This window comes from Catharus ustulatus, chromosome Z (assembly GCF_009819885.2).
Source record: "Catharus ustulatus isolate bCatUst1 chromosome Z, bCatUst1.pri.v2, whole genome shotgun sequence".
Taxonomy (NCBI): domain Eukaryota; kingdom Metazoa; phylum Chordata; class Aves; order Passeriformes; family Turdidae; genus Catharus; species Catharus ustulatus.
In genome coordinates, this window is record NC_046262.2 from 47,611,777 (window position 1) to 47,637,147 (window position 25,371).

The 25,371-nt window shown below is 42.6% G+C and overlaps 1 protein-coding gene across 1 annotated transcript in view; it reads right to left on the minus strand.

Moving 5' to 3' along the window:
- The window catches only part of RORB (RAR related orphan receptor B), a 42,940-nt gene that overhangs the window by 13,741 nt on the left and 3,828 nt on the right, over nucleotides 1-25,371 (minus strand). The window contains exons 2-3 of the mRNA XM_033084611.1: nucleotides 23,000-23,141; nucleotides 19,626-20,021 (exon numbers count right to left, since the gene is read on the minus strand). Coding sequence (XP_032940502.1) covers nucleotides 19,626-20,021; nucleotides 23,000-23,012 — 409 coding nt within the window. The 5' untranslated portion in view covers nucleotides 23,013-23,141. The remainder of the gene's footprint in view (nucleotides 1-19,625; nucleotides 20,022-22,999; nucleotides 23,142-25,371) is intronic.

Sequence of the window (25,371 nt, forward strand, 5' to 3'; positions counted from 1 at the left end):
TGAAAATCTAATGGATCTGTTCCTTCTCTTCTCCAGGCTAGACGAGTCCACTAAAATTACAGTAATTTCACGAATACAAGCCGCAGAAACTTGACAAAAATTTTGGTGGAAACCCGGAAGTGAGGCTAATACTCGGGGTCAGCTAACATGTGAATAATTTTCTGGCATTTACAAACCCAGATGTGCCAGCCAGGGCGCCGAGCCAAGCACCTGCCAGTAAAAGCCAGCATTTCGCGATTGTTACAAAGTGTTACTCTGTTGCCCTGGTTCCCTGCAGGCAGCACGGGGGGCAGGGAGAGAGGCCGGAGAGCTCTCTTCTTCCCTCCTCTGCCACAGCCTGGGGGAGAGACGGGGGGGCCCGCGCCACCATTGCCGCAGCTCGGGGAGCCGACGGGGGCCCAGCGCTGCCATTGCCACGGCTCGGGGAGGAGGAGGGGGGGCTCTGCCCCCACCCTCCGCCGCTGTGGCGGGAGCAGGGGGTGCTCCGTGCCCAGCCAGCGCCGCAGGTGGAGCGGGGTGCTCTCTCCGTGCCCGGCCGGCGCCGCGGCGGGAGCGGGGCCAGGGCGAGCGAACCCAGAGGCGGCGGCCAGCCCCGAGCAGCACCACCAAGCTGGGCCACCTGGCCCCGTCAGCAGCCCCTAGTGGGCTGAGCCTGCACAGCCTTAGTTGAACCAGTAAACCCCCTGCCATGCCGCGGTTCTGTTACTATTTGGCAATTTTGTTGCACGCGGGTCCTCGCTGCGAACGACAGAGTGGCTTATATTCAGGTGCGGCTTATTTATGGACAAAGAACGAAATATTTGCCAACACCCAGAGATGCGGCTTATACTCAGTGCGGCTTGTATTCGTGAATTTACTGCATTTCACATATCAAGTCTTGACTTTCAGTTGATTTTGTTTTCAAAAATCTTGGACAATGGATTTCAAGGGTCCCCTATCTGCTTGTAACTGCATGTGCACATCTAGAAATCCTGTTTGAATGGGCTCCATGGACCACAAAAGACAATTATGTCGTTGTGACTTCAAACTCAACTGCACTTCTACTTGAAATATTGTCAGCTCCCATTTTGCGTAAGTTACAGCAGGTTTGCTATATGAAAAGGAAAACAAAAGAGATGATTCTGGCCACATGGGGGTGAAAATCAAAGTCTGCAACATTTTATTTTCTAAGGAACAACTGCTTAAACTATTGAGTGAAAATTAGTAATTCTAACAGAAAGAATTCCTGAGCCTGGATGACAGTACACAACCAGCCTGTAAACTGCAGGATTTGTAAAGCTTGTCTATCTGCCACAGTACATAAACATAAATGTAGACTAGGGCTTTATTCCTCCCCTTTTGCCTACATAGGGGGTTTATTACATTGGGGCTAAATCTCCTGTCTTAATCACTTGATACATGAAAATCACAGCATATCCTGGCAGATGGACTCTGTCTGGGAAACATAGTCCACAGAAAATAATGTTCCTAGTGTCCAGACTCTGGTATACACTGGGATGTGGAAACACTTGAATTTGGCAGCTTAATTTAAATTTGAGGTTTTCTTGGTGTTGGTACGTTAAATTTTTTCTTGAAAAATGGACATTTTTTCTACAAATGCTCTGCTTCATTAAAAAAAAAATCTAGAAAGAAGTACAGTAATTTCACGAATACAAGCCGCAGCAATTTGACAAAAATTTTGGTGGAAACCCGGAAGTGCGGCTAATACTCAGGGGTGGCTAATATGTGAATAATTTTCTGACATTTACAACCCCAGACGTGCCAGCCAGGGCGCCGAGCCAAGCACCTACCAGTAAAAACCGGCATTTCATGATTGTTACAAATTGTTACTCTGTTGCCCTGGCTCCCTGCAGGCAGCACGGGGGGTGGGGAGAGAGGCAGGAGAGCTCTCTTCTTCCCTGCTCTGCCGCAGGCCGGGGGAGAGACGGAGGGAGCCTGTGCCGCCATTGCCGCGGCTCGGGGAGCCGATGGGGGCCCCGCGCCTCCATTACCGTGGCCCAGGGAGGAGGACAGGGGCCCCACGCCGACATTGCCGTGGCTCGGGGAGGAGGTGGGGGGGCTCTGCCCCCACCCTCCGCTGCTGTGGCGGGAGCAGGGGGTGCTCCGTTCCCGGCTGGCACTGCGGCGTGAGCGGGGTACGCTCTCTGTGCCCGGCCGGTGCCGCGGCGGGAGCGGGGCCGGGGTGAGCGAACCCAGAGGCGGTGGCCAGCCCCGGGCGGCAGGGCCAGGCTGGGCCACCTGGCCCCGTCAGCAGCCCCTAGCGAGCCGAGCCTGCACAGCCTTAGTTGAGCCAGTAAACCCCCTGCCATGCCGCGGTTCTGTTACTATTTGGCAATTTTGTTGCACGCGGGTCCTCACTGTGAACGACAGAGCGGCTTATATTCAGGTGTGGCTTATTTATGGACAAAGAACGAAATATTTGCCAACACCCAGAGATGCGGCTTATACTCAGTGCAGCTTATATTCGTGAATTTACTGTACTTGTTTCCAGAGAGAGAAGCCAGAAACAACATGCTCAGTCAAGGAAACTGAGCAACAAACAATAATTTTAACCAATGGGTTACGAAAAAACAGAAACACTTGAACAAAATGTGTCATGGAGTGTCCACTTACATTTCATTACTGTCCTACATGTCTCTGACTTGCTTCCTATAATGGCCCACTATTCTAGCTGTAGAGACTCATCTGTCCTTAGGTGACAAGGAAATCCGGATGGTGTTTGTTGGGCTGGCCAGAGAGAAGAATCCTGAGAGTTTGGCCTGATCCCAACTCCACGCAGCACAGGGTGTGCTGCCCTTCCAGTAGCAGGGCCTGGTGAGGCTTTGAGAGGTGTCAGACCAAGGGGTAGATCATTTAACTGGAATTTGCAATGCAGCAGTCAAAAAAAAAAAATTTAATGTATAGTAGGAAATGTCCAGAAGCTGAAAATTGTACATCAGGAAGCTGAACAGGACCATGAGAGATCAGTGCAGTTTCAGGAAAAGAAATGGCTTCTACATTTGTCCTGGCCTACCTAAAACTGAAGACAGAACCAAGACACTTGATTCTGTGAGGATTTCCCAGTGAAGTAAGCTATGCAGTGAAGTAGTGCAACAAACCAGGATCCCTACAGACACATCAAACTTCACTTGCCACTCCCCCTCTGACCTCCCATCCTCAGTGTCTAGGTGGGCATCATGCATGGGCACAAGGGACCAGCCTGCTCAGACTGGTCATCTGCCACTGCCTTAAGGGGAAAACACTGGACTGGGTTGTGGTTTCTGCCTTTCCCTAAAGTTGTCTGTCTCTTTTGCCTACTGAGTAGCCACTTCTCCAAAACTTGTAGGAATTCAAGTGCCTGAGAATGCTGCTTCATCTCCTTGAATCTGGAGAGTAGCTAAAGGGTCATTACACAGCCCTGACAGAAGGACTGGGGAGACAGAAAGGCTGTCTATTTCATCAACAAAACAGGCCAAGCATATATTGCAAGTGAAGAGCAACAGTACACAATCTTGGGACAACAGCTCACTGTTTCCAGAATGACCCTTTCTGTTTCCAGTTTTGTTTGCTCTGACAGGATCTTCCCTCCCTCCTCTCCTTCCCTCCCCTCCCTTTCTTTCTCTCCTACTGTACTTTCTAATTTTAGATTTCAAGAGTTACCTCACAAAAGGTACTCTCCAAAGACTACAATTGCTCAAACATTCATTGCATCAGTAGAGAAGAAATTACTTAAATACAAGTACATACAGAAAACTGAACACTGCAACCTAAATAGCAATCAAAATAAGCATACTGCAGACCCACAGGGGTCTACCATCAGCTGATAAATCAGTCCTGCCTTTTTTGGGCACTTCCTTGTAATATTCAGAGATCTCCAACTACAATAGTGAGGAAAAACTCCAGCTTGAGGTCAAGTAAAATGCTGGTGGGGATGGACGTAATCCATGGAGTGCACACAATACTCACGAACTGTGAATTTGGCCTGCTAAGTGGAAATTATCCACAGCAGCATTTGTTTCCTAGAGGCTCCTTAGTTCTTCCGGTTGTCTCTCTTTTCTCAGGAGAGACTCTAGTTTTTCTTAGCATCCCCTTCTTTTGTATAGGGAAATGAAAAACTTTGAAGTCTGTCTTCTAAAACACTGATAATCTTCTTCAATTAAAATGAATAATGAATCTTCAATTTGCCACTTACACTTAGGATCCAGCTGGGTAGCTAAGAGCTTATCTCAGCTTATTTCCTAAGTTGAGCTCTTGCAGGCATCCACTTTGAATTAATGCTACAGTAACATCACAGCTTTGGCTGGCTGCTATAAGCATAACAAAACTCCAGCCAGGCATTCTAAATAAATCTCTGTTCTAGGACCTAAAGACTTGGCAAGATAGCATTGGATCAGAACTTTTTTGTACACTAATTCAAGGGTATTATGATTACAAAATGAAGATTTTTGAAAACTGAATCACTGAATTTGTTGAATTGAGATTATTCTTAAATTCTTTGATATCTGTAGAGACAGTGACACAGTCAATTAAGAAAAAAATACCTCTGTAGCTGCTGTAAAATATGAATAAATAGGTCTGCATTTTTTACACGAACTAGATGATGAAAATACTTTTTTTTTTTTTTAAGAACAGGAACAATTTTTCCTGATAGTGGTTACAAAAAAGATCATTTCATTTTTCACCTCTGTGGCATTCTCAATGCCATAATGCAAAAAGTCTTTCCCTTTTACAAACATGCTAGTTTCATAATGCCCATTTATTTAATAAATTTGTAACACTACACATTATGCAGCCTAGGAAGGTATTATGCACGAAGATATTATGCACTCATATGCGACTAGAAGTGCTAGAATTTAGTTCAGGAATAACTTCTCCTTATGTTTAAGTTACTGAATGCTTAATATCATGAACAGAGTGCACAAAGGGCAAATATTACTTGTGTGAATTCTCTGTTTCCTCTCTCTCTCCTTCCAAAGAAATCAGTGCTAAAAATGCTAATAAATTAATAGAAATGAGAGTAAAATGGAATGAAGTACTTATCTTAAGGAACCTAGAGGATGGACCCAGAATTCTGTTAAATTCTAGAGGATTTTTATAAATGCTTAATGGTCTCTACTTAGAAATACTTCTCCTGGGACTCAGCCAATTTAGCAAAAACTAGAAATAATTTAACTGGCAGCAAAAGCACTAGCCAAGGAAATAGCTAGAGTTCAAATGGACTCTAAAGACACCATATAAAATTAACACAAATTTATTGAGATGAGCTGTTTCTTAGTTTCCTCTAGCATAGGTTGCACAAATAGAACTTTATATTAAAATGAGACTGTTCTGAAGCAAGAAAGTGGTTTCAGTTTCTATAATTAAGCATATGTTACCTAAAGTAGACATTGTTCTCTATTAAACTGATAAATATATATGGAATAATTAAAATATTACTGGTTTTAAACCATGTTTGTGAGAGTTTGCCCTGCCATAGCCCGCAAAAAGCTGGGAGAGGTTTAACATATTTTAGCATTTGTTTCACTGTCACAGTTTTCAAATTAGCTTTCTATAAAGATTTTAAGTAATCTATCTACAGAAACACGTTAAAAAGTAATGACAAAACATTCTACAATGGTTCTATTTTCCTGTAGGGTGGCAAATGAGTTGGATGAAAGTGATATTAGTGTATAGTGTCAGAAAGTGGAATAATTTGGTTATTATAAGCAATGACAGAATCTTCACTGATCAAAAGAAAAGCTATCCATGCAGTCACAGGAAAAAGGAGCACAAGACAGGGCTCCACGCCTTAATATCTCATATTAACTATTCCCATTTACATGTGACTTTCATTCCTTGAAGATTATTGCACTATAAAATCTGCGTTCTGATAATCAGTTTCAGCATTTGTCTCTGAGCCCTATGTCTCGTCACATAGAATCTTTCCACCGTGCACATTTATGTTCTTCTCTCGCGCATTTCACTTGAATTCTTTCTTATAACTTTTCGCTCTTGTACAAAAGGAATAGTTGCTGTTCTGTGAAATAAAACATCAAAAGCTGAATGGACTGAAGAAAAGCATCATTACCTATGAAAGCTGGAAATGGCATCAAAAACGTAAAACAAGCAGAATTACCTTATTCTCAGGAATGAAGTGGAAAGTAGTGAAAGGCAGGAAGTGAGTGATGAAAGCTAGCAGACAGAAAGTACACAGTGTGAAAAACTGGACTGTAACCTTGGAAAGTCAAACTTAGGATGCTGCATTTGTAACCCCAAACTTCCAATTCCTTCCTTGTGCATTAGGAATAAGGAATGATCATCCAGTGTAGTCCAGGATGACAAAGAAATATAACCAGGACCCCAGGTTAAACCCTCAGAAAATACAATTACCTTGTAATTTTTGGGGCTGACTGCCTAGAAACACCAGACAAAAACACTGATGGGAAAGTTAAGCTAAGTCCATGAAGGGGTTATGCAGATGAGGACAAAAGTAACAAGTAACCACTATTTCAACTCATAGCAATTTTAGCAGATAGTATGCCATTTCCATAAATCACAGTGATTCCTAAAGTATCACTGCCTTGACCTCATGATTCTTGTCTGCAATTTGCCTCTTTGCTGGCTGTGTGTGAGTCACGACCCTGGAAGACAACACACTTTTTTCACACATCACAAGCCCTCTGTGCTCTAGCACCTGCTTCAGTCTTTCTTTTTTGAGCATTACGTGCAGAGCAAGTTTTTTTACCATTTCTTCTGCTATTGACATTGCTGCTCCAAAGCACATGACAGGGAACCAGCCAAAAGTTAATTCTTACAACTGGCAGCAACACTGTGCCTCAGTACTTACCACACCATTGAATTTACATTAATCTTTCCATGTGATTTGTAATCTGACAATATTCACAGCACAGTGCTATTCCTGAAAAGATTGCCATGATATATGGTAATGTATGGGATATATGATATGGTATTTTACATATTTTGACTGCTGCAAATGGTTGACTTCTAACTGTTTTTATTTGGAATCTCAGTAGAATTAACGTATTTAGCCAAGTTTGATCATGGAAGAAAACATTCTCGTTTTTGGAGAAATTTTACATTCTTCAAGGGATTAGAAATTTGATCTCTTTAAATAACTATATTATGATCCTTTAAAAAAGTAGGCTATAGATAAGTTTTTAACACCATTCTCTGTGTATTTTTAGTTCATTTGTAAAACAAGCTGAAGTTCTAAGTTCTGTCACATGAACTGAAACGAGTACAGAACTGAAACAAGAACGTATTCTAATTGTCATTTTTAAACAGATAACAAAGATACAGTGCCCTGACGGCATGTGTGTAAAATGCACATGGCATATTTTAAACGCTCACTAGATGGCAACATTGGTTCTTTTAAATACAGGTGCCAGGGTGTAGACAGCAGCCCTGTAAAATTTTAACCGTCATGTAGGCAGAAGGAATATTAAACCATGGCCTAGGAAAAGAAGCAGAAGAACATTACACAGGACTACAAAAACATAATTTCTGTTTCACTGCGGGGTGGGTGGTGGCTTTGTAAAGGGAACATAAACACAGATGCTTTTGCCACCTTAGGTATGGGCTTTAATTAGTGAGCTCACTGCATTTTGAATGTGGTTTGGAGCGTCCCTTTAAATAGCATCTAATTGACCAATATATATTCAGTAAGCTGTCTGTTAACACTTGATCTGGCACAGGGAAAAAACCCTGGAGACAAAGAGAAGGGTGTTAAGGAATGAGAAATGCTTATCAGATGCTTATTGGAGAAGTGCTTTTGCAAAGAGAATTGCTTATCACATGGAGAAGTGCTTCCAAAACCAAAGGTCAGTGGACTTTTTCAGATATCGGTCTGATGCTGATATATATTTATATATCGCATATCCAACACTAAGTCTTGTGGACATCTATGAACAGTATAGACATAGAGGAGTAAACTAAATTCTTCTAAAGTTAATGAGAAGATTTCTGCTGAAAGAAGAAAGATGAGGGACTGGCTTTCAAACAGATCTTCAGCAGAGGAGTTCAGAATGTTTACAGGTGAAGATCTCTCTTCAAGATGAGAGAGAGAAATAATTCCTGCTTATACAATATTGCAGCAATGGAAATTACAGAACTTTGCAGAATATGAAGTTGTTCACTGTATGAACCCAGCTAAATTATGACTAAGTTACAAAGGCACAGAATGTCATTTGTGGTCACCAAGAGGACTTTTCTTTTACATACCTATCCTGAGTAAGTTTTAAAAAAAAGGTAGAGTTTTCTTTTCCCATCATTTTTCAGTCTATGTGTCCGGGTCATACAAATAAGGCAGGTGATGCCTCCAATCCATGATGGGTATCTGTCCTAGGGACTTAGTACCCATCCTAAGATATACATATCAGGGCAGGCTTAGAAGGACTGGGGAAAGGGAAGTTCTAAACCTAATCTCACCAACCTTACTTTAATTTTGGTATAAATATAGGCTCTCTTAGCCATTGAGTACCTTCATAGAGGCCTGATGTTGAAGAGATGCCATGTAAATATATGTAAGCAACACTTTCATCTGTAATTATAGAGGCTAGGTTATGTGATCTCCTGTACACTCTAGAGGCGTCTTACGGACAACAGCTACACAGCCACAGGACACCCTTTAGTCTGACTTGCAGTGAATGCTTAACCAATCTGTTTTCTCCACCACCATGTTGGCTAATAATTTCATCTTGTCCTTAAGAAATCACAGGCTGGCAATCTCAACTGCAGGTAAGGCAGGGAAGCTTTTCCCTGCCTTTAACTATTACTGACCAAGATTGGAGCCTCATATTTACTGAGGAAAATGCAATGTTCAGCTCAGTGGCAGATAATATTATGCACATATATTTAAACAAGATAGTATTTTAATTTCACCAAGTCTAAAAATAAGCCTTTAATGCCTACTAATTTAAAACCACTCTTGGGACCAAGCACTGCCATCAAGAACTGGAGCTTCTTTCTCACTTCAGAATTTCCCACTAGTAGAGGACCTCTGTGATTTGCTGTACAAGGAGAAAGCTATTCTGCAAATGACCAATTTCTTGCTTTTGACATGGTAAGCATCATCACACCATCATTTTTGCCTTCTCAGATATGCAGATGGCACAATGGTCATGGAGAAATAGGATCACTCTGCCAAGTTCCTGGGAGCATGAGTCCTCGGCATATGGGTGTCTCCCATGCCGGCAGCATCACTGGCTGATAGAACACATCTGGATCATGACAACCATGGACAGCAGGACAGGCAGTGACAGAGCCTACCTATCTCACCTGGTCACTGCACCTCACCTATTTTGTGTTCTGACCACCCAAATCCATATGGAGTGACCAACAAGATGCTTTGAGTTAAGAACAAAAATACATCTCTTTAAAGAAAAGGAATCTGGACTGGAAATGTACTTGATGCCAAGTTGAGATTCTGCTCCTGTATATGTATTTATGAGATATGGAGTGATGTCTTTATGCTTTGAGGTTTCTTTTGTAACAGGAAGTGGAATATCGATGAGGGCTGTGCCTAATGGGGAACTAACTGATTTTGTAGAACTTCTCTCCATCATAAGCTCTGACAGTTACATGAGAAATCTGTGACTGTATCTGAAAATGTATCTGTGAATGTATCTGAAATCTCTTCCATAGGAGGCATTTCCTACCCTGCTTCTCCTAGAGATCAGATAATGTGCAGTTGTGTCTTGGTATACTTAACTAATCTGGAGAAATATAATAATACTAAGTTTGTGCAACAGAGCCCTATAATAACTTCAATCTGTCAGCATTATTTTCACCTACACCTATTTGCTAGCACAGTATATAGATAATAGTAAGCATGCAATACAAGATAAGCTATATTTTCCTTGCCATTCCATTCTAATACTATGTGTCAAAACAGTTGCTGTGTAAAAAATATTTTGCATTTCAAAACTGTAAAGTTAGACAATTTCCATTTCCACTACAAAGTCTTCTGTAGATGAATGTATGTTTGTGAAAAAGAACATTTTCACATTCAAATGAAAGCATAGAACGGTAAAAGATCAAAGTAACTCTAACCATTTAGATTAGTTTTTGGTGAAACTAGAAAATTAACATGTGAAGAAGAGTATGTAAATTATGTTATAGAGTATCTTAGAAAATATAATTTTTATAACTGAATCAAACTGACAGGGAAAGGAAGACATTTTACTTGGATTTCACAGAGAACTTACTGCTGAATAGCAAGCCACATGTAAATACTATAGTAATATATGCAATTGCACCAAGTGTTTTAGTCAGGTGCAGCAGGGGCCATTATTACTACTTCTTTTACAAGCATTTAACATTTTCATAATAATCTGAAAGAGAAGGTTCACAGCATGCTAATTAAGAGAAGTCTAAACTAAAAGAAGTCACAAAACATCAATGAAGACTGAGACATAATGTCACAGAACTGCGAAGATTAGAAAAATAACAAAGAGAAAATGAGATTCAAACTTGGAAATGTACAGTCAACTATATCTTAATAAAAAATGCCCTACACAGGAGAGAAGCAAGTTTGAAACAAGCAAAAGCATTAACACCAAAGAAGTAAGTGAATTAGACTTTGGTTGACATGTAATGCAGAAACTGCATAGACTACTTTTGTTCTGAGTGTTTGTGAAGAAGTCTGCTCCTTGGAGAGCTTACACCAACTTCTAGGAAGTCAAGGATGAAAGATGTTCCCACACATTCATTCATGAGGGGAAAAAAAGATGGTTGCACTCAAGCTCAGCCAAGTGGCAGTTGAGGTTGTGCTTATATACATGTATTTATTTGAAGAATGTAAAGGCCAGAAGAAAGCTAAGACTCGAAATTTCTCTCTGGTAGAATGTTGTAACCCACTACCCTACTGTTTTAAGAATGGTATGTCCCTTTAACCCTGTAACTCCTGCAAGACCAATGGACTGACCCCTGCGATGGGATTGGCCTGAAGCCAAGGCTGATCCCTCCCCTTTCCTGACCCATAGAAAAACCTGTGCCCGGGTTTGAAACTCTCTCTCTTTATCCTGCTCTCCCGCTCTGACCACATGGAAGCCTAAGAATAAAACAGGATACCAACCCTGGGATAAAGAACCTCTAATATCTTTCTGTTCTACACGAAACAGCATCCCAGGCCAGCTCTGCAAGGTAATTGGGGAGCAGGCGAGGCACAGGGTGCTGTTTCAGTTGGCGCTCGGAACGTGGTGCTTTTTAAATTAAAACCCACGTGAGAGGCTGTGACCCTTAGAAGGGTTAGGAAGCCGACGGGAAGTCAACTGCCCTGTGGGCGAAACTTGCTTTCTAGCAGGTCTAGCTTACAGGGGGGGAATCTACAACTCATCCAGCCCAAGGGTGAGCAGATTTCGGAACAGATTACAAAGTACAGTTTTTCAGCTCCTCGGTACTTCGCAGAGAGTGGTAAGTATAAATTTTCCTCTGTGGGGAGGGGGATTTTGAGGTGCTTTCTCTGTAGCATCGAGGTGCTGGGAGCTGGGCTGCACAGCGTTCTCCCTGGGGGTTTTGGAGCTGTATGCAGCCGGAGACGCTGGTGGGGGTAGCAAGGTAGCCTTGAAACAGTTTCTGCCGTGTGTACAGTATCACGCCAGACACCTGATTTCAAAGAGAGGCGCCGTTTTTGCTGCAGCCAGACAGTCTCTGTGGGGGAGGTGCCAGCTTTGCCGGCAGCTAGCAGCCTTCTCTTACTGTGTTTTAACTGTGCATTGTAGTGAGATATTAGAGTAACTTGCTGTGGGAATATGGGCTCCCAGCATTCTAATTTGAAAAAGAGCGTGGCTTCACAAATTAGAGAACTTTTAAAGATTGCAAATGTGAATATTACTAACAGAAAACTAGAACACTTTGCTAAGTGGCTGTCTGTAGAAAGATCTGATCTTAATTTGGAAGATATGAATTCAGTTTTATTTTGGAATGAAATTGGAGATTTATTAACTTTAAAAGTCAAAAATGGAGATAAAAAAGCCTTAATGTTCATCCCAATATTTTTGCAAATTAGAAAACTTTTACTTCAAACAGAAAATAACAACCAGCCACAGCAAACTGCTTCAGAGGCAACCAGTTCTTGTATCTGTCCCTCTACATGTGTTATTCCCTCTTCACCTAAGAAATCTGACTCCTCTGTCTCTCTAACTCAGGCTATCAGCCACGTGTCTCCTGCTGAAAGCAGACCCCAAAATGGCTCCAGCCACATGGCTCTCAACTCTTCTTCTTCCCATAATACTCCTTCTCCCCTGCTAACACCCTTAAACCCCTCCCCAAACTCATCCTGGCCCCTGGGTATTCAGGGCAATTCTCACTCTATTCAGGTTTTGCCATCCCTTCCCCCAAGCTATCAGGCTAGCACAGAGGGGGGTGGGGATGGGGGTGGGTGTGGGTGTGGGAGAACTGGTTCTACAGGTTCTACGGGACCTCCCTCTGAGATAAGGGCCTCGGCTCCGCCCATTCCTCAGGACACTGTCTCTGTAGAGGCACGTAACCAACAGATAACACAGCCCAGAGCAGAGGGAGGAATAGAGCCCATCCCTAAAACCCTGGGTCTGGAAACCCAGATACTGTCTGTGGTTCCTGTCATTTATATGGGTAGGAGAAATGGCAGGAGAACATATCAGCCACTACCATACCAAGATAAAAAGGAAATTTGTAAGATTCAAAGAGAATTTGGTAGACACAGTGAAATGTTTAAAGGATTTTTAAGAGCAACATTTAGTTCTAATGAGATGGTACCCAATGATATTAAGGATTTATTCAGATGTTTGTTATCCCCTTCTGAATTTGATTTATGGGAAAGTATTTGGAAAAGATCTTTAAGAGTGCTTTTGCAGGAACTACAACAAAGCCCAGAAAGTGCAAAAGATGAGGATAATAATGATATTACACAGGAACTTCTCTTAGGTGAGGGAGAATTTGATAACCCTGATAAACAGGCACGTTTATTAACTAAATTTGTTTTGGATAAGATCTCTCTAGCAGCAGAAAAAGCTTTCCATCAATTACCTACTGCTGAAGTTACAGGTAGTTATGCTAATATTAAACAGTTTCCTTCAGAAAGTTTCTTGCAGTTTCTGGATCGCCTCCGTGCACAGGTGGAGAGACAAGTCTCGGACCCAAAGGTGCAGGCAGAGCTATTGAAGGAGATGGCTCAGAAAAACGCTAATGAATCATGTCGCAGGGTCATACTTAGTCTTCCCCTCGACCCACCACCTAGCTTACCACAGATGATAGAAGCCTGCACCAGAAAAGCAGAACTGTTCAGTGCACCAGAGAGAAATCCAGGACCAGCACAATCAAGGTCTGCAGCAGCTATGACACCAGGACCAAGGAAGCAACTGGTACCACCACAGCAGCTGCAGCACATCACCCGCTTCCAGTGCAAGAAAACAGGACACTATGCAAGGGACTGCCCACACACCCAGAAACAGAAGAAGACCAACAAACAAAAAAACTAGGTGTACAGCGCGTACCCGCCATAAATATCATCACGCGTGAAGATATAAATACTGCGGGTTCCACACGGGAAAAAACCTCTCTCTTTAAAACTAAGGGGGAGGACGGGACAAATGGTGTGGGGATTAATGATAGCATTAATGTTAAACATTCAATTGGCAAGGGTTGGACGCCTTTTGGTCGTCTCAATCTTAAGACCACTAAAGGTGTTTATTTTATGTCAACAGAGTGGACAGCGATTAGAGTGGACCTGTCTAGCACTTCCCTGGACCTGATGCTGTTGCATTTGGAACTGTGCTGTGAGTATTTAGTTATGGGGGACACAGCACACACACCCTTGGAGATGGAATTACTTCCATTATCCAAGAAGGAAAATGTCTCAGGTTTCGTTCTCTTAGCACGCTGCTCACAACCACCTTATTACCTGAACGAGGAGCAAATCCTCGCCCAGGCCATCCCTGTTCCAAAGGAAATCACAGCAGAAGGAAAATCACCTGAAGTCTATTGGGCAGAGGTGGTGGGTGAGGAAAAACCCTCTGTGGCATGCAATCTGACCCATGGTTCAGACCATCTCCATGTGGAGGGGGTGCTGGACACAGGGGCAGATGTGACGATCATACCTGAAAGGATGTGGCCGTCACAATGGGAATTACAACCCGTGGCAGGCAAAATCCAAGGTATAGGAGGAATCAAATTGGCTAAAATATCAAAAAGCATCGTGCAAATTGAGGGGCCAGATGGAAAAATAGCTAGTGTCCGTCCATTTGTTACAGACTATAAGTGCCTCCTGTGGGGAAGAGATACCATGTCTCAGTGGGGAATGAAAATGGTAATTCCCAAAAATTCTCAGGATTTTTAAAGACGGCCACTGAGGAGCGCCCTGCCCACAAATTGACATGGTTAGATGATTCTCCAATCTGGACAGCTCAGTGGTCGACGAGTAAAGAAAAACTTAAGGCGCTGGAGGAGCTTGTAGCAGAACAATTGGCAAAAGGACACATAGAAGAAACTACAAGTCCTTGGAATTCCCCAGTATTTGTAATTAAGAAACCAGGGAAGGACAAATGGAGATTGTTACATGATCCCTGGGAAATAAACAAAATTATAGCAGACATGGGATCACTTCAACCAGGGATGCCCTCTCCAACGATGCTCCCTCAAAATTGGAAATTGGCAGTTTTAGATATTAAGGACTGTTTCTTTCAAATCCCTTTACACCCAGCAGATGCTCCACGGTTTGCCTTCTCTGTTCCTACCATCAACAGAGAAGCCCCAAGGAAGCGCTACCACTGGAAAGTGCTCCCTCAAGGAATGAAGTGTAGTCCTTTCATATGCCAGTGGTATGTGGCCTCATTGCTGTCTCCAGTGCGTGCTCAGAGAAAGGAAGCTATCATCCTACATTATGTAGATGACTTGCTTGTGTGTGCCCCCGATGACTCTATACTCCAACACACGCTTGACCTAGTGGTTAAGGTTTTAACCTCTGCTGGATTTCAATTGCAGGAGGATAAAGTCCAAAGGATGCCACCTTGGAAGTACCTGGGCCTGGAAATCACTGCAAGGACCATTGTTCCTCAGAAATTGGACATTAATTGTAATCCAAAGACCTTAGCAGATCTCCATTCCTTGTGTGGGTCTTTGAATTGGGTTAGGCCCTGGCTAGGCCTCACTAATGAGGACCTAGAACCCCTTTTCAATTTATTGAAGGGGGAGAGAGAGCTGATTTCTCCCAGGGAATTGACCCCAGAGGCAAAAGCTGCAATCGAAAAGGTACAGAAAGCTCTAGCAGAGAGGCAGGCTCATCGCTACAACCCTGAACTGCCTTTCAAATTCATAATTCTGGGAAAACTACCACACTTACACGGTTTGATATTCCAGTGGATCGAGGGGCAGAGAGATTCGCTCTTAATCATAGAGTGGGTCTTCCTCTCCCACCAAAGATCCAAAACCATCACAAAGCCACAAGAACTCATAGCTCAGCTGATTCGTAAGGCAAGGATGAGACTGTATGAGCTGGCAGGTTGTGACTTCACATGTATTCACCTTCCACTCAAACTCTCTGAGGAGGGAAGGAACTCTTCTGAGAGACTGACAAAGGAGATGTTCAAGCACTTGCTCCAGAGCAATGCCAGTCTCCAGTTGTCTCTGGACAGCTACAGTGGACAAATATCAGTCCATGCCCCGTCTCACAAGCTGTTCAATGAGGAATTCCACCTCATTCCTCGTGAGAAGAGGAGTCGGAGACCACTCAAAGCTCTCACAGTGTTCACAGATGCTTCTGGGGCTTCCCACAAGTCGGTGATGACTTGGAGAAATCCTCAGACTCAGCATTGGGAAGCTTATGTTGAGTTTGTGGAGGGTTCGCCTCAGGTAGCTGAACTGGCTGCAGTGGTAAGAGCTTTTGAGAAGTTCTCAGAGCCAATCAACTTGGTAACAGACTCAGCTTATGTAGCGGGAGTAGTGTCCAGGGCGGAGCAGGCAGTGCTCAAAGAGGTTGACAATGAGCAGCTTTTCAGGTTGCTGTCAAAACTAATCTATCTGATTTCTCATAGAGAACATCCGTTCTATGTGATGCATGTGAGGTCACACACCGATTTGCCAGGTGAGATCGCAGAAGGGAATCGTCAGGCAGACTCCCTTGCCACCCCAGCAGAACAAGCACACCTCCCAGACATCTTCCAACAGGCAAAGCTGAGCCACCAGCAATACCATCAGAATGTGCCAGGTCTGATCTGTCAGTTCAAGCTAACACAGAGTCAGGCTCGAGCCATTGTGGCCACCTGTCCCAGCTGCCAGCTCCAGGCCATGCCATCGCTAGGTGCAGGGGTTAACCCCCGAGGCCTTGGCAGCTGTGAGGTGTGGCAGACAGACATAACACACATTCCCAGTTTTGGTCGCCTCAAATATGTTCATGTAAGCATTGACACATATTCAGGTGCGGTTTATGCCTCTGCCCACGCAGGAGAAAGAGCTGTGCATGCCAAACAACACCTAGTGCAAGCTTTTTCAGTATTGGGGATCCCTAAGGAAATCAAAACAGATAATGGCCCAGCGTATGTGTCCAAGGAGTTCCTGGAATTTGTCCAGCAGTGGGGAGAGGAACATAAGACTGGCATCCCCCACTCCCCCACAGGCCAAGCTGTGATTGAGCGCGCACATCAGACGCTCAAGCACATTCTGGCTAGACAGAGCAATTCAACTGTGTGGATGTCTCCACAGCAGAAGCTGTGTAAAGCCCTGTTCACTATCAATTTCTTGAACTGTTCATTTGAAAACATGAATCCTCCTGTGGTTCGTCATTTTAACAGTGGCAAACAGTTCAAGCTGTCTGAGCATCCACCAGTTTTGATTAGGGACCCAGAAACCTGGGAAACCAAAGGTCCCTATGAGCTTGTTACCTGGGGACGTGGTTATGCGTGCGTATCCACTCCCTCAGGCCCTCGGTGGATTCCCCAGAAATGGGTGAAGCCTTATGTCCCCAAACAGCCAGCTCCAGCTGAAGAGGAAGAGAAGCAAGTCGCAGTTGCTTCGAAAAGAAGATGCCGCCGGAGAGGAGAGAGAACTGACACAGAAGACGACCTTCCGGCAGACTCAGAGACTTTTAACATGTTTTAAAATGTTTGTTTTCCTTTTAACAACCTAATACCCTTCTCTCTTCTTTTAAACAAAAAAAAGGGTGAGATGTTGTAACCCACTACCCTACTGTTTTAAGAATGGTATGTCCCTTTAACCCTGTAACTCCTGCAAGACCAATGGACTGACCCCTGCGATGGGATTGGCCTGAAGCCAAGGCTGACCCCTCCCCTTTCCTGACCCATAGAAAAACCTGTGCCCGGGTTTGAAACTCTCTCTTTTTATCCTGCTCTCCCGCTCTGACCACATGGAAGCCTAAGAATAAAACAGGATACCAACCCTGGGATAAAGAGCCTCTAATATCTTTCTGTTCTACACGAAACAGCATCCCAGGCCAGCTCTGCAAGGTAATTGGGGAGCAGGCGAGGCACAGGGTGCTGTTTCAGTAGAAAATAATCAGTGGAGAAAAGAGCTATCATGATCTGGGATACTTAGTGGTTCACTAGATCACTAGACATGTTGGTACAAAGATATTTGTATCAGCCACAAGGATCAATGCAGTACAACTTTTCTATCTCCTATATATTCTGTATGACTTCATCTAACAGTTAAAATCAGTAACATCTATTTAGCATAAGTTGAGTTTATTCCTAAATGTCACTCGAGTGAGATGTAATTCTGCAATGAAATTTAAGCACACTATTATATGAAATCAGTAAATCCCAGGACTGCAAGACTGCAGCTCTACAGATGGTCCAACAATCCACTGCATCATTAAGAGGCATTTTTTACTTCTTTTTAAACACTGGAAACATAATTTGCCTGTGCACTAATCCAAGTATTTTATGGTGCATCTATTCCAGTTGTGTCAGCTGATTTGTTATACTACATTATCTCTCTCTATAACCCTTACTCCTCTGCTGTAGGTGCCACAAATGACAGATGGCAGTACTTGTTTAAAATAACAGCAATTTAGGAGCCCTAGTTTCCATTTCGAAAGGAAGAGAGGTAAATCCCAGAGCCTCTGAATTTTGCTCTCAGCTCAGAGACAGGCCATTTGCTATGTAGCACTCCCTCTGCTCTGGATATTTTCCTTCTTTGTGTCAGAAGAAGATGAAAAAACTTGAAATGTGGGGTGGATTTAGGGCTGGATGATTTAGAGTTGGGAGAGAAAAAAATGGGTGAAAAACTAAGAATGATGCATTATTTCTAAGGGAACTTGCAAGAGATAAAACTTAAGTTAAAAAGATAAAACTTTGATTCTCTGAAGTCAAAAATATTCCTATGGCCATGAGAGCCGTGAGGGAAGTTGGAGCAAATGTTCATCTCTAATCCTACACTGAGGGTGTGTAGTGTTACTGGACAGTGGCCTAGACCAAATGCGATAAATAAACAAGTCTTAATAAACAGAGTGCCAGGGAAGTTTGACTTTCTCCTGGACAATTTGCACCTAAAGCACACAATGTGTTACAGAGCCCCCTACACATGAGCATACACGGGCAGAAAACACGTTATCAATTTTAGCTGCAACTTCACTTTTAACCAGACAGTAACTACTACATATCCCATTGCTGCAATCTGTATTGAGTGGAGGCCACATCTCCAGGGTACTCAGTAGGTCTGAGCACACGCATACATTTACATATCTTAATGCACATGCATGTACATGAGAGACAGTAAAGTTAGGCCAGAACTATAGAGATGTTTTCATTATTTGAAATGAAGTAATTTGTTAGGAGTACTCTCGAACAAGCCTTATTTTCCTTCTTCTTTCTTTTAAATTAAATTCCATTAATGAAGTGTTATCCTTTGATTAAGTTCTCAACCACAACTAATTCAGCATATTTAACTTCTTCTGGTTTATCTAGTTAGGATGCCAATCTTTGTTCATGTAACTTCTTTCTAATAGAAGTAGTACTTCCAGTGGCTTTGGTGAAATACAACTAGAAGCACTAGATGAACAGAAATCCTCCTTAGACAGAAATCACTGCTTGTCACTGCATTTCTAACAGTCTCACCTCACAGATGTCTCTGTCACTTGTCAAACCTGAAAGCAAGGGACAGGCTCTCCAAGGCCTTCAGGCAGAGAAGCAGGGATATCCACAGAAATACATTCAGAGTTTGTGCACTTCATGAATTTAGTGAACTTGCTGTGCATTGACATCCAAGCAGCCGAAGTATGAACAGGTACTTTTTTACAGTAAGTACCCTAGAATTAGCAGCTATGGTGATTCTAGGTGTTGACAAGAATACAGATGGTTGGCTGAAGAGATCATTTAGCCCTGCCAGTATTGAGCTCATTTGAAACAAGCCCCTTCCTAATTATCACTTGGTTATGATTGATTCATCATCTGCTTTGATGCTCCTATTTAATAAACAGAAATGAACTGCTGGGTTTAAGAACTGCATAATTTTTAGTAAAAACAGAGCTGCCTTAATATTATGTCAATTAGTTCCAGACTAATTTTCTTTCCTTTACTCTCTGTATGTGTGTGCACATACACGTGTGAACATGTAACTATTGCATATGGAATGCCTGTATGACATTTCAATGAAGACAGTACTGGAGCTTAGCTTATATATACACATTGCACAACAGGAATAAGAATTTTCCTTACCAATTTCACTCATGGATATCCCTGGAGCTAATTGCCCGTTGTTGAAAGAACTATAGGTAAACAAGTTTGGTACAGAGGTGAGGTCATAGATAGGTTCCTGTTTTATCTGTTTGATTCCAGTCATGTCTAACCCAGACTGGTCTGGGGAGGGCTGGGCAGAATCCACGTTGTAAAAGCTCTCAGACTTCGGCAGATCGATGACATGCCCGTTTGAGTAGGTGCTGCCAGTTTCGTTATTCAGATTGTTCAAACCATTGCTAATGCTGTAAACCCTGGCGAGGGCTTCTGCCTCACCACTCTGCTGCTGCCGCTGTTCCTGCAGTCGCTGCTGGTGCTTCTGTACTTCAGCGTACAAGCTATCCCTCTGCTTTTTGGACATTCTTCCAAATTTCACAGCTGAAAAGCAAAGCACAATGAGAACCATTGTTGTCAGAATTTTTTTCGACTCCCCTCAACCCCACCACTCTTTTGATATTAACTTTCAGGATTCATTTTGCTGTGAAAACACCTTTTTCTGTGGAAATGAGAAAGGACGCAAAGCTTTACATCACATGCATCTCATAAAGGAAAAAAATACTGCATATTTGAACTTACCAGGTGACAACAGTGACTCCTATTTGACAGGAAGGCTTCAGTCAAGCAATTCGCTTCCCATTCTGAATGTTAAAAAGACCGTGCATCCTTTTATATCTCTATGTTCACTGAACAACAACCCAGAGCTGTATGAAATGTACAGTGTGTACATTCATATCCATTTACTGAATTATGAACCTTTACACAGATTAACAAGATTAGTATTCTGGGTGAAAACAAGCCCTAAAGACTTATTATCACATCCTTTCAATGGGGTGTTATCTTCCTACTTTAAAAAAATAATCTTACAGGTTAGAACCTAGAGGAAAATAACATTTGAAGGCAAACAGCACAGATGAATGCCATCTTTTCCACTGAGCAAAGTCTTAGGGATTTATGCAAACTCCATTTTAACAATCTCCATGCACAAATCCATGCACTCCTTCTGATGAGAAAGGGAGGAAAATATAAGAGGGCAAACCATTTTCCCCAGAAACGGGTTCATTACACCAAGATTGAAATTTTCAAAGGTGATGGGCTGATTGCCCGTGGAACTAGGTGGAGCAAATTCACAGCCTGCACATACACAGCTGATCACAGCTCATTATCACTCTCCACCCTCATCTCTATAAATTCTGGTCTTTTACTAGGCTAGATCTTGGGATCTTAGGGCAGAGGCAGTTGTTGATTGCACTGTAAAACAAATGAGAGATATATTCAGCAGAGTTCATCAGAACAGGTAAGGTGACATAGCTCCAGAAGTACAGACTTCTGTGTATTATGAGATGTATTTTTCATAATGCGTATTTATAGTCCATCTGAAATTTGGATCAATCCAGAATCATATATATTATCACAGGACTCTCATTTAGCCCTTGAGAAGAGTTTGAACCTATATGTGGATACATGTGAAAATCTTCAATCAGGAAAAAGAACAGAAAAGTAGAGCGTAATATGAAAATACAGTGCCAGAACAGCAAGGTGACAGTTGCTTTTATTTATTTTCCTTTTTTTTAACAAAAAGGTTTTTTTCTTATTGCCATCCTCAGTTTAGTTGCAGCTGTACACTCAGGCTAAAAACTCAGATTGTCCCTGGAATCAGTGCATGGTATGCTGCATACTCTTACGGACAATATGCAGTGTCTGTATTTTAAATAATTTTGAATCATGTAACTGTGTATTTTCTTCAAATTTAGGGCCTCAGTAATAAAACCAAATATCCACTGTTTATCCTCATTATATAGTCATTAATTGAATCCTCCAGCTGCTGTCAATTAGCATCCTGCCTCTGCATGATAAAAATGAATTTATTACATAGCTGAGAGGTAAAAATCAAATTAAAGTTTTCCTGTCAAAATTCAAACAGCCAAATTTGAATTTGCAAGAGCTCTTAATATTCTTAATCCTAAACAATAATAAAGACCCCTATATAAACTGTGAGAGAACAAAGTGATGCTGTTGGAAGAATCACTAATTTTGTGTCTTTGCAGTGGTCTCTGAATTACTGGTTGGGAAGATGGCACTGTCAGGCACGTGAAAATGCTCCTTTGATACCTTAAATCATTGGAAGATACTACTCTAAGGAGGAAAGCATGTACTGTTAAACTGCTGAAATGTTTCTTCTTTAATCACCATGAAGAATTAGGAGGTAGGGCGTCAAGTAAACTGGGCGCTACAACCAAAAAGAATTCATGGATTAAAGGCCAGATTGCAAGGCCCTTCCCAGATTGGTAAAACTGGTAAACAAATAAATTCAGTGAGACATAAGATACACTGAGGTAGAAGAAGACCTATTATGGCCCAAATTTTAAACAAATTTATAGTGTGGGGACCATCTAAATAAATAGCTCTTTAAGTAACTTCTCCATAAATAACTTAATTTCAAAATACACATTTTGTATAAACCTTTTAAGAGGGAAAAATGTTTCCAGGAAAATGAAATTATATAAAATGCTCTTAAAAATTGCAACATTTTCTTCTAATACTTTCTCACTATATAAAACAAGTTTTTGAGCTGGAAACGCCCTGCACAAGATGTGGCACTCAGGACATGTCAGCTGTGGGCAACTGTCCCCAAACCTCCCATTGTCTGCAGTTTGGTGTGATGCGTGAAGAATGTTCTCAGCCTGCTGATCTTGGCTGATCACACCACAGTTTGGAAGGTGGACCAGAGCTCTACCACAGGATCCTGAGATGGCATAGACTGTGGAGCCTTCCTCTGGCATAGGATCCATTTTCAGTGCTAAATTAGGAAATGGTTTTCTCTAGATCCAGACAGGGACAGGAGGCAATGTGCAAGTAAAAGAAACGGGGTTTCTCCCAGTGCAAAATATTTGGTCAAGTGCTCTGAATAAAACAAACAGAAATTCCTAATACTTTGAAGATGTAAGTTTGTGCAGGGTTGTGCCTGCTTACTACCAGACCTTTAGAGATCTCAGGGAAATGGATGCTTTCACACATCAATATTTAATGTTAAGATAAATACTGATACTTAATGTAATGCTTAATATAAACCCACCTCTCCGGAGGTGACCTCTATGCTTTTGATTAGAATAACGTACTTCACTTCTGACTCTTTCTGTTCTAAACTAATACTGCCCTCCATTTTGTGATTTTCCCAACCCCCTCTACAAAAATAGCCTTCTTTGTTAACCTGATGGCAAAGACCTTCTCACAGTGCACACAGGACAAAGCACCAAGCTTCTCCTCTTTGTGCAAAAATTTACAGGGAGTTTAGGTAAGTCGGTAGTGAAGAAAAGTTTCAAAGGGCTTAGACGTGAAGCACAAATGTGACTCCTTACCATCTCGAGACATTCCCAGGGCAAGACATTTCTGCAGTCGGCAGTGTTGGCAACGATTTCTGTTGGTTCTGTCAATTAAACAGTTTCTCTGTCTTGGACAGGAGTAGGATGCATTGTTCTGCTGACTCCTCCGAAAGAATCCCTTGGGGCAAGAGATCAGGAAAGACCAAGTATTACCACAAGCATATTTATATGCATGTGCACACATGAGGGGACACACACACACACACACACACACACACACGTGCATGCAAACAACTACAGTAAACCCTTATTTAGTGCACTGCTACTGTGACTCTGCAGATATGGTGGTGGTCTGTGAAAGAACATTTAATTATAATAAAGAGAACTGCATATTATTCTGTAAAGAATATAATTCTACTTTAAAACCTAAATAATGTTACAGAATGCATTTTTATTGTGCAGTAATGACTCTGTATCATCTAATACTTGCTCCTAATAGAGGAAAAACTCGTCAGCATTTGTAAGAGATGACTTCAAAGTACTTGTTTTGACATTTCTCCCTTTAATAAAGAGACTGGTAACTGTTACTGGGTACACACAGCACAAGAAGCTGAAGTCTGCTGTTCACTTTAACTTGGCAAATGTTGATCTGATCTGGAGAGGCATATGATTCAGGAGTGAAGTAATTAAAATTCAGTCTTCACAAAAGCACTAGGATATAATGACTGTATCAAGTAAAGCCAACACACAAAGGAGAAAGCAACACTTTTAGATACTGCCATGAGAATGTAATGACATTTTCCATGGGCTGTTTGTCTAGAGATCTGAAGACTGGAGGGGAAGTACATATACCTAAGTCCCTATGAGCTTCCAGCTGCTATGAGGTGGTGCCAAGACCGGCACCAAAAGGTACTGTTATGGTAGAAGTGACATGAAGCAGCTGAGGTGACAAGAGGAATGAAACCAGGGGATGAAGAGAAACAAAAATAAATACATCTATGCTAAATACAGTAATTTCACGATTACAAGCCGCATCGTTTTGACTAAAATTTTGCTCCCACACCAGAAATGAGGCTTACACTCAGAGGCGGCTAATATGTGAATAATTTTCTGACATTTCTAACCCCGGAAGTGAAAACCGAGGTGCCGAGTCGAGCAACCTGCTAGTAAAAGCTGGGACTGTGTGATTGTTACAAATTGGTTACTCTGTTGCACTGCGGGTGGAGCCGGGCTCTGTGTAGGCAGTGCGGGGAGTGGGGAGGTGGGGGCTCTCTCCTGCTGGCCCCGTGGACCGGGGGGAAGCAGGGAGCTCCTGTCCCTGCCTGCCACCGCTGCCGTAGGAGCCAGTGGGCTCCATCCTCTCCTGCCGCTGCCGCTGTGGGTGCCGGTGGGCTCTGTGCCAGCCTGCCACTGCGGGGCAGCTCCAGGCTGGGGCGAGCGAGCCCAGCGGCAGCGGCGGCCGGCTCCGAGCGGCCCCGCCGAGCGGCAGCACTGAGCTGGGCCACCTCACGCCGTCGGCTGCCCCAAGCCCTCACGGCCCGAGCTGAGCCAGTAAATCCCGCCATGCCGCAATTCTGTTACTATTTGGCAACTTTGTTGCATGCGGGTCCTTGCTGCGAACGACAGAGTGGCTTATAATTGGGTGCGGTTTGTGTATGGACAAAGAACGAAATGTTTGCCAACACCCAGAGATGCGGCTTATAGTCAGTGCGGCTTGTAATCATTAAATTACTGAAAATAATTTAAAAAAAAAATAAAAATTTAGGAGTATCTGGAGTATCTGCGTGTCCAGAGAGAAAAAAACAAAATTGAGAAGTTCCCTAACCAATTTGGTAGCTTTAAATGCAAGCAGTTGTAGGTTGCAGTGGGAAAGCTGAAGGATAGCCTGGCCACTGCAAGAGGCTATGAGTAGTAAAACAGCAGAAATATCTGCAGTTTTGCAGAAATTATGGCAGTTACACCAGTCACCAGCAGTGACACCAAAGTACTTGCGCTTTTCTGGGGTGGCTTGCAAACACCTTGGAAAGAAGCCAGAAAGCAACAGCTGACTTCATTTATCAGGAAAAAAATATCTGCACAGGGTGATGGATGTTAATACTGAGTGATGGATGAAGTCACAAGGTGACAGTGCTACAGGTCTCAACTCATTTGCTACAACTTACACATGAATTCTCACTCAGGTCATGGCCAGCTGAGTTAGGTGGTATGGGGTGTCAGTAACAGTGGCAGTCATGGTGCTCCACCACTGTCAGTGTTAGTTCTTGAAGTCAAGCATAGAGACCCACTTGAACTGGCTATAGCTTGCTCTATCAGTGATTAAAGTGTATCTAAAATATAAATTAAATTTTATGATTTGTACTTTTAAGAGTACAGATGTCATTTGGGGGAACTCTCAGAAAAATTCTGGT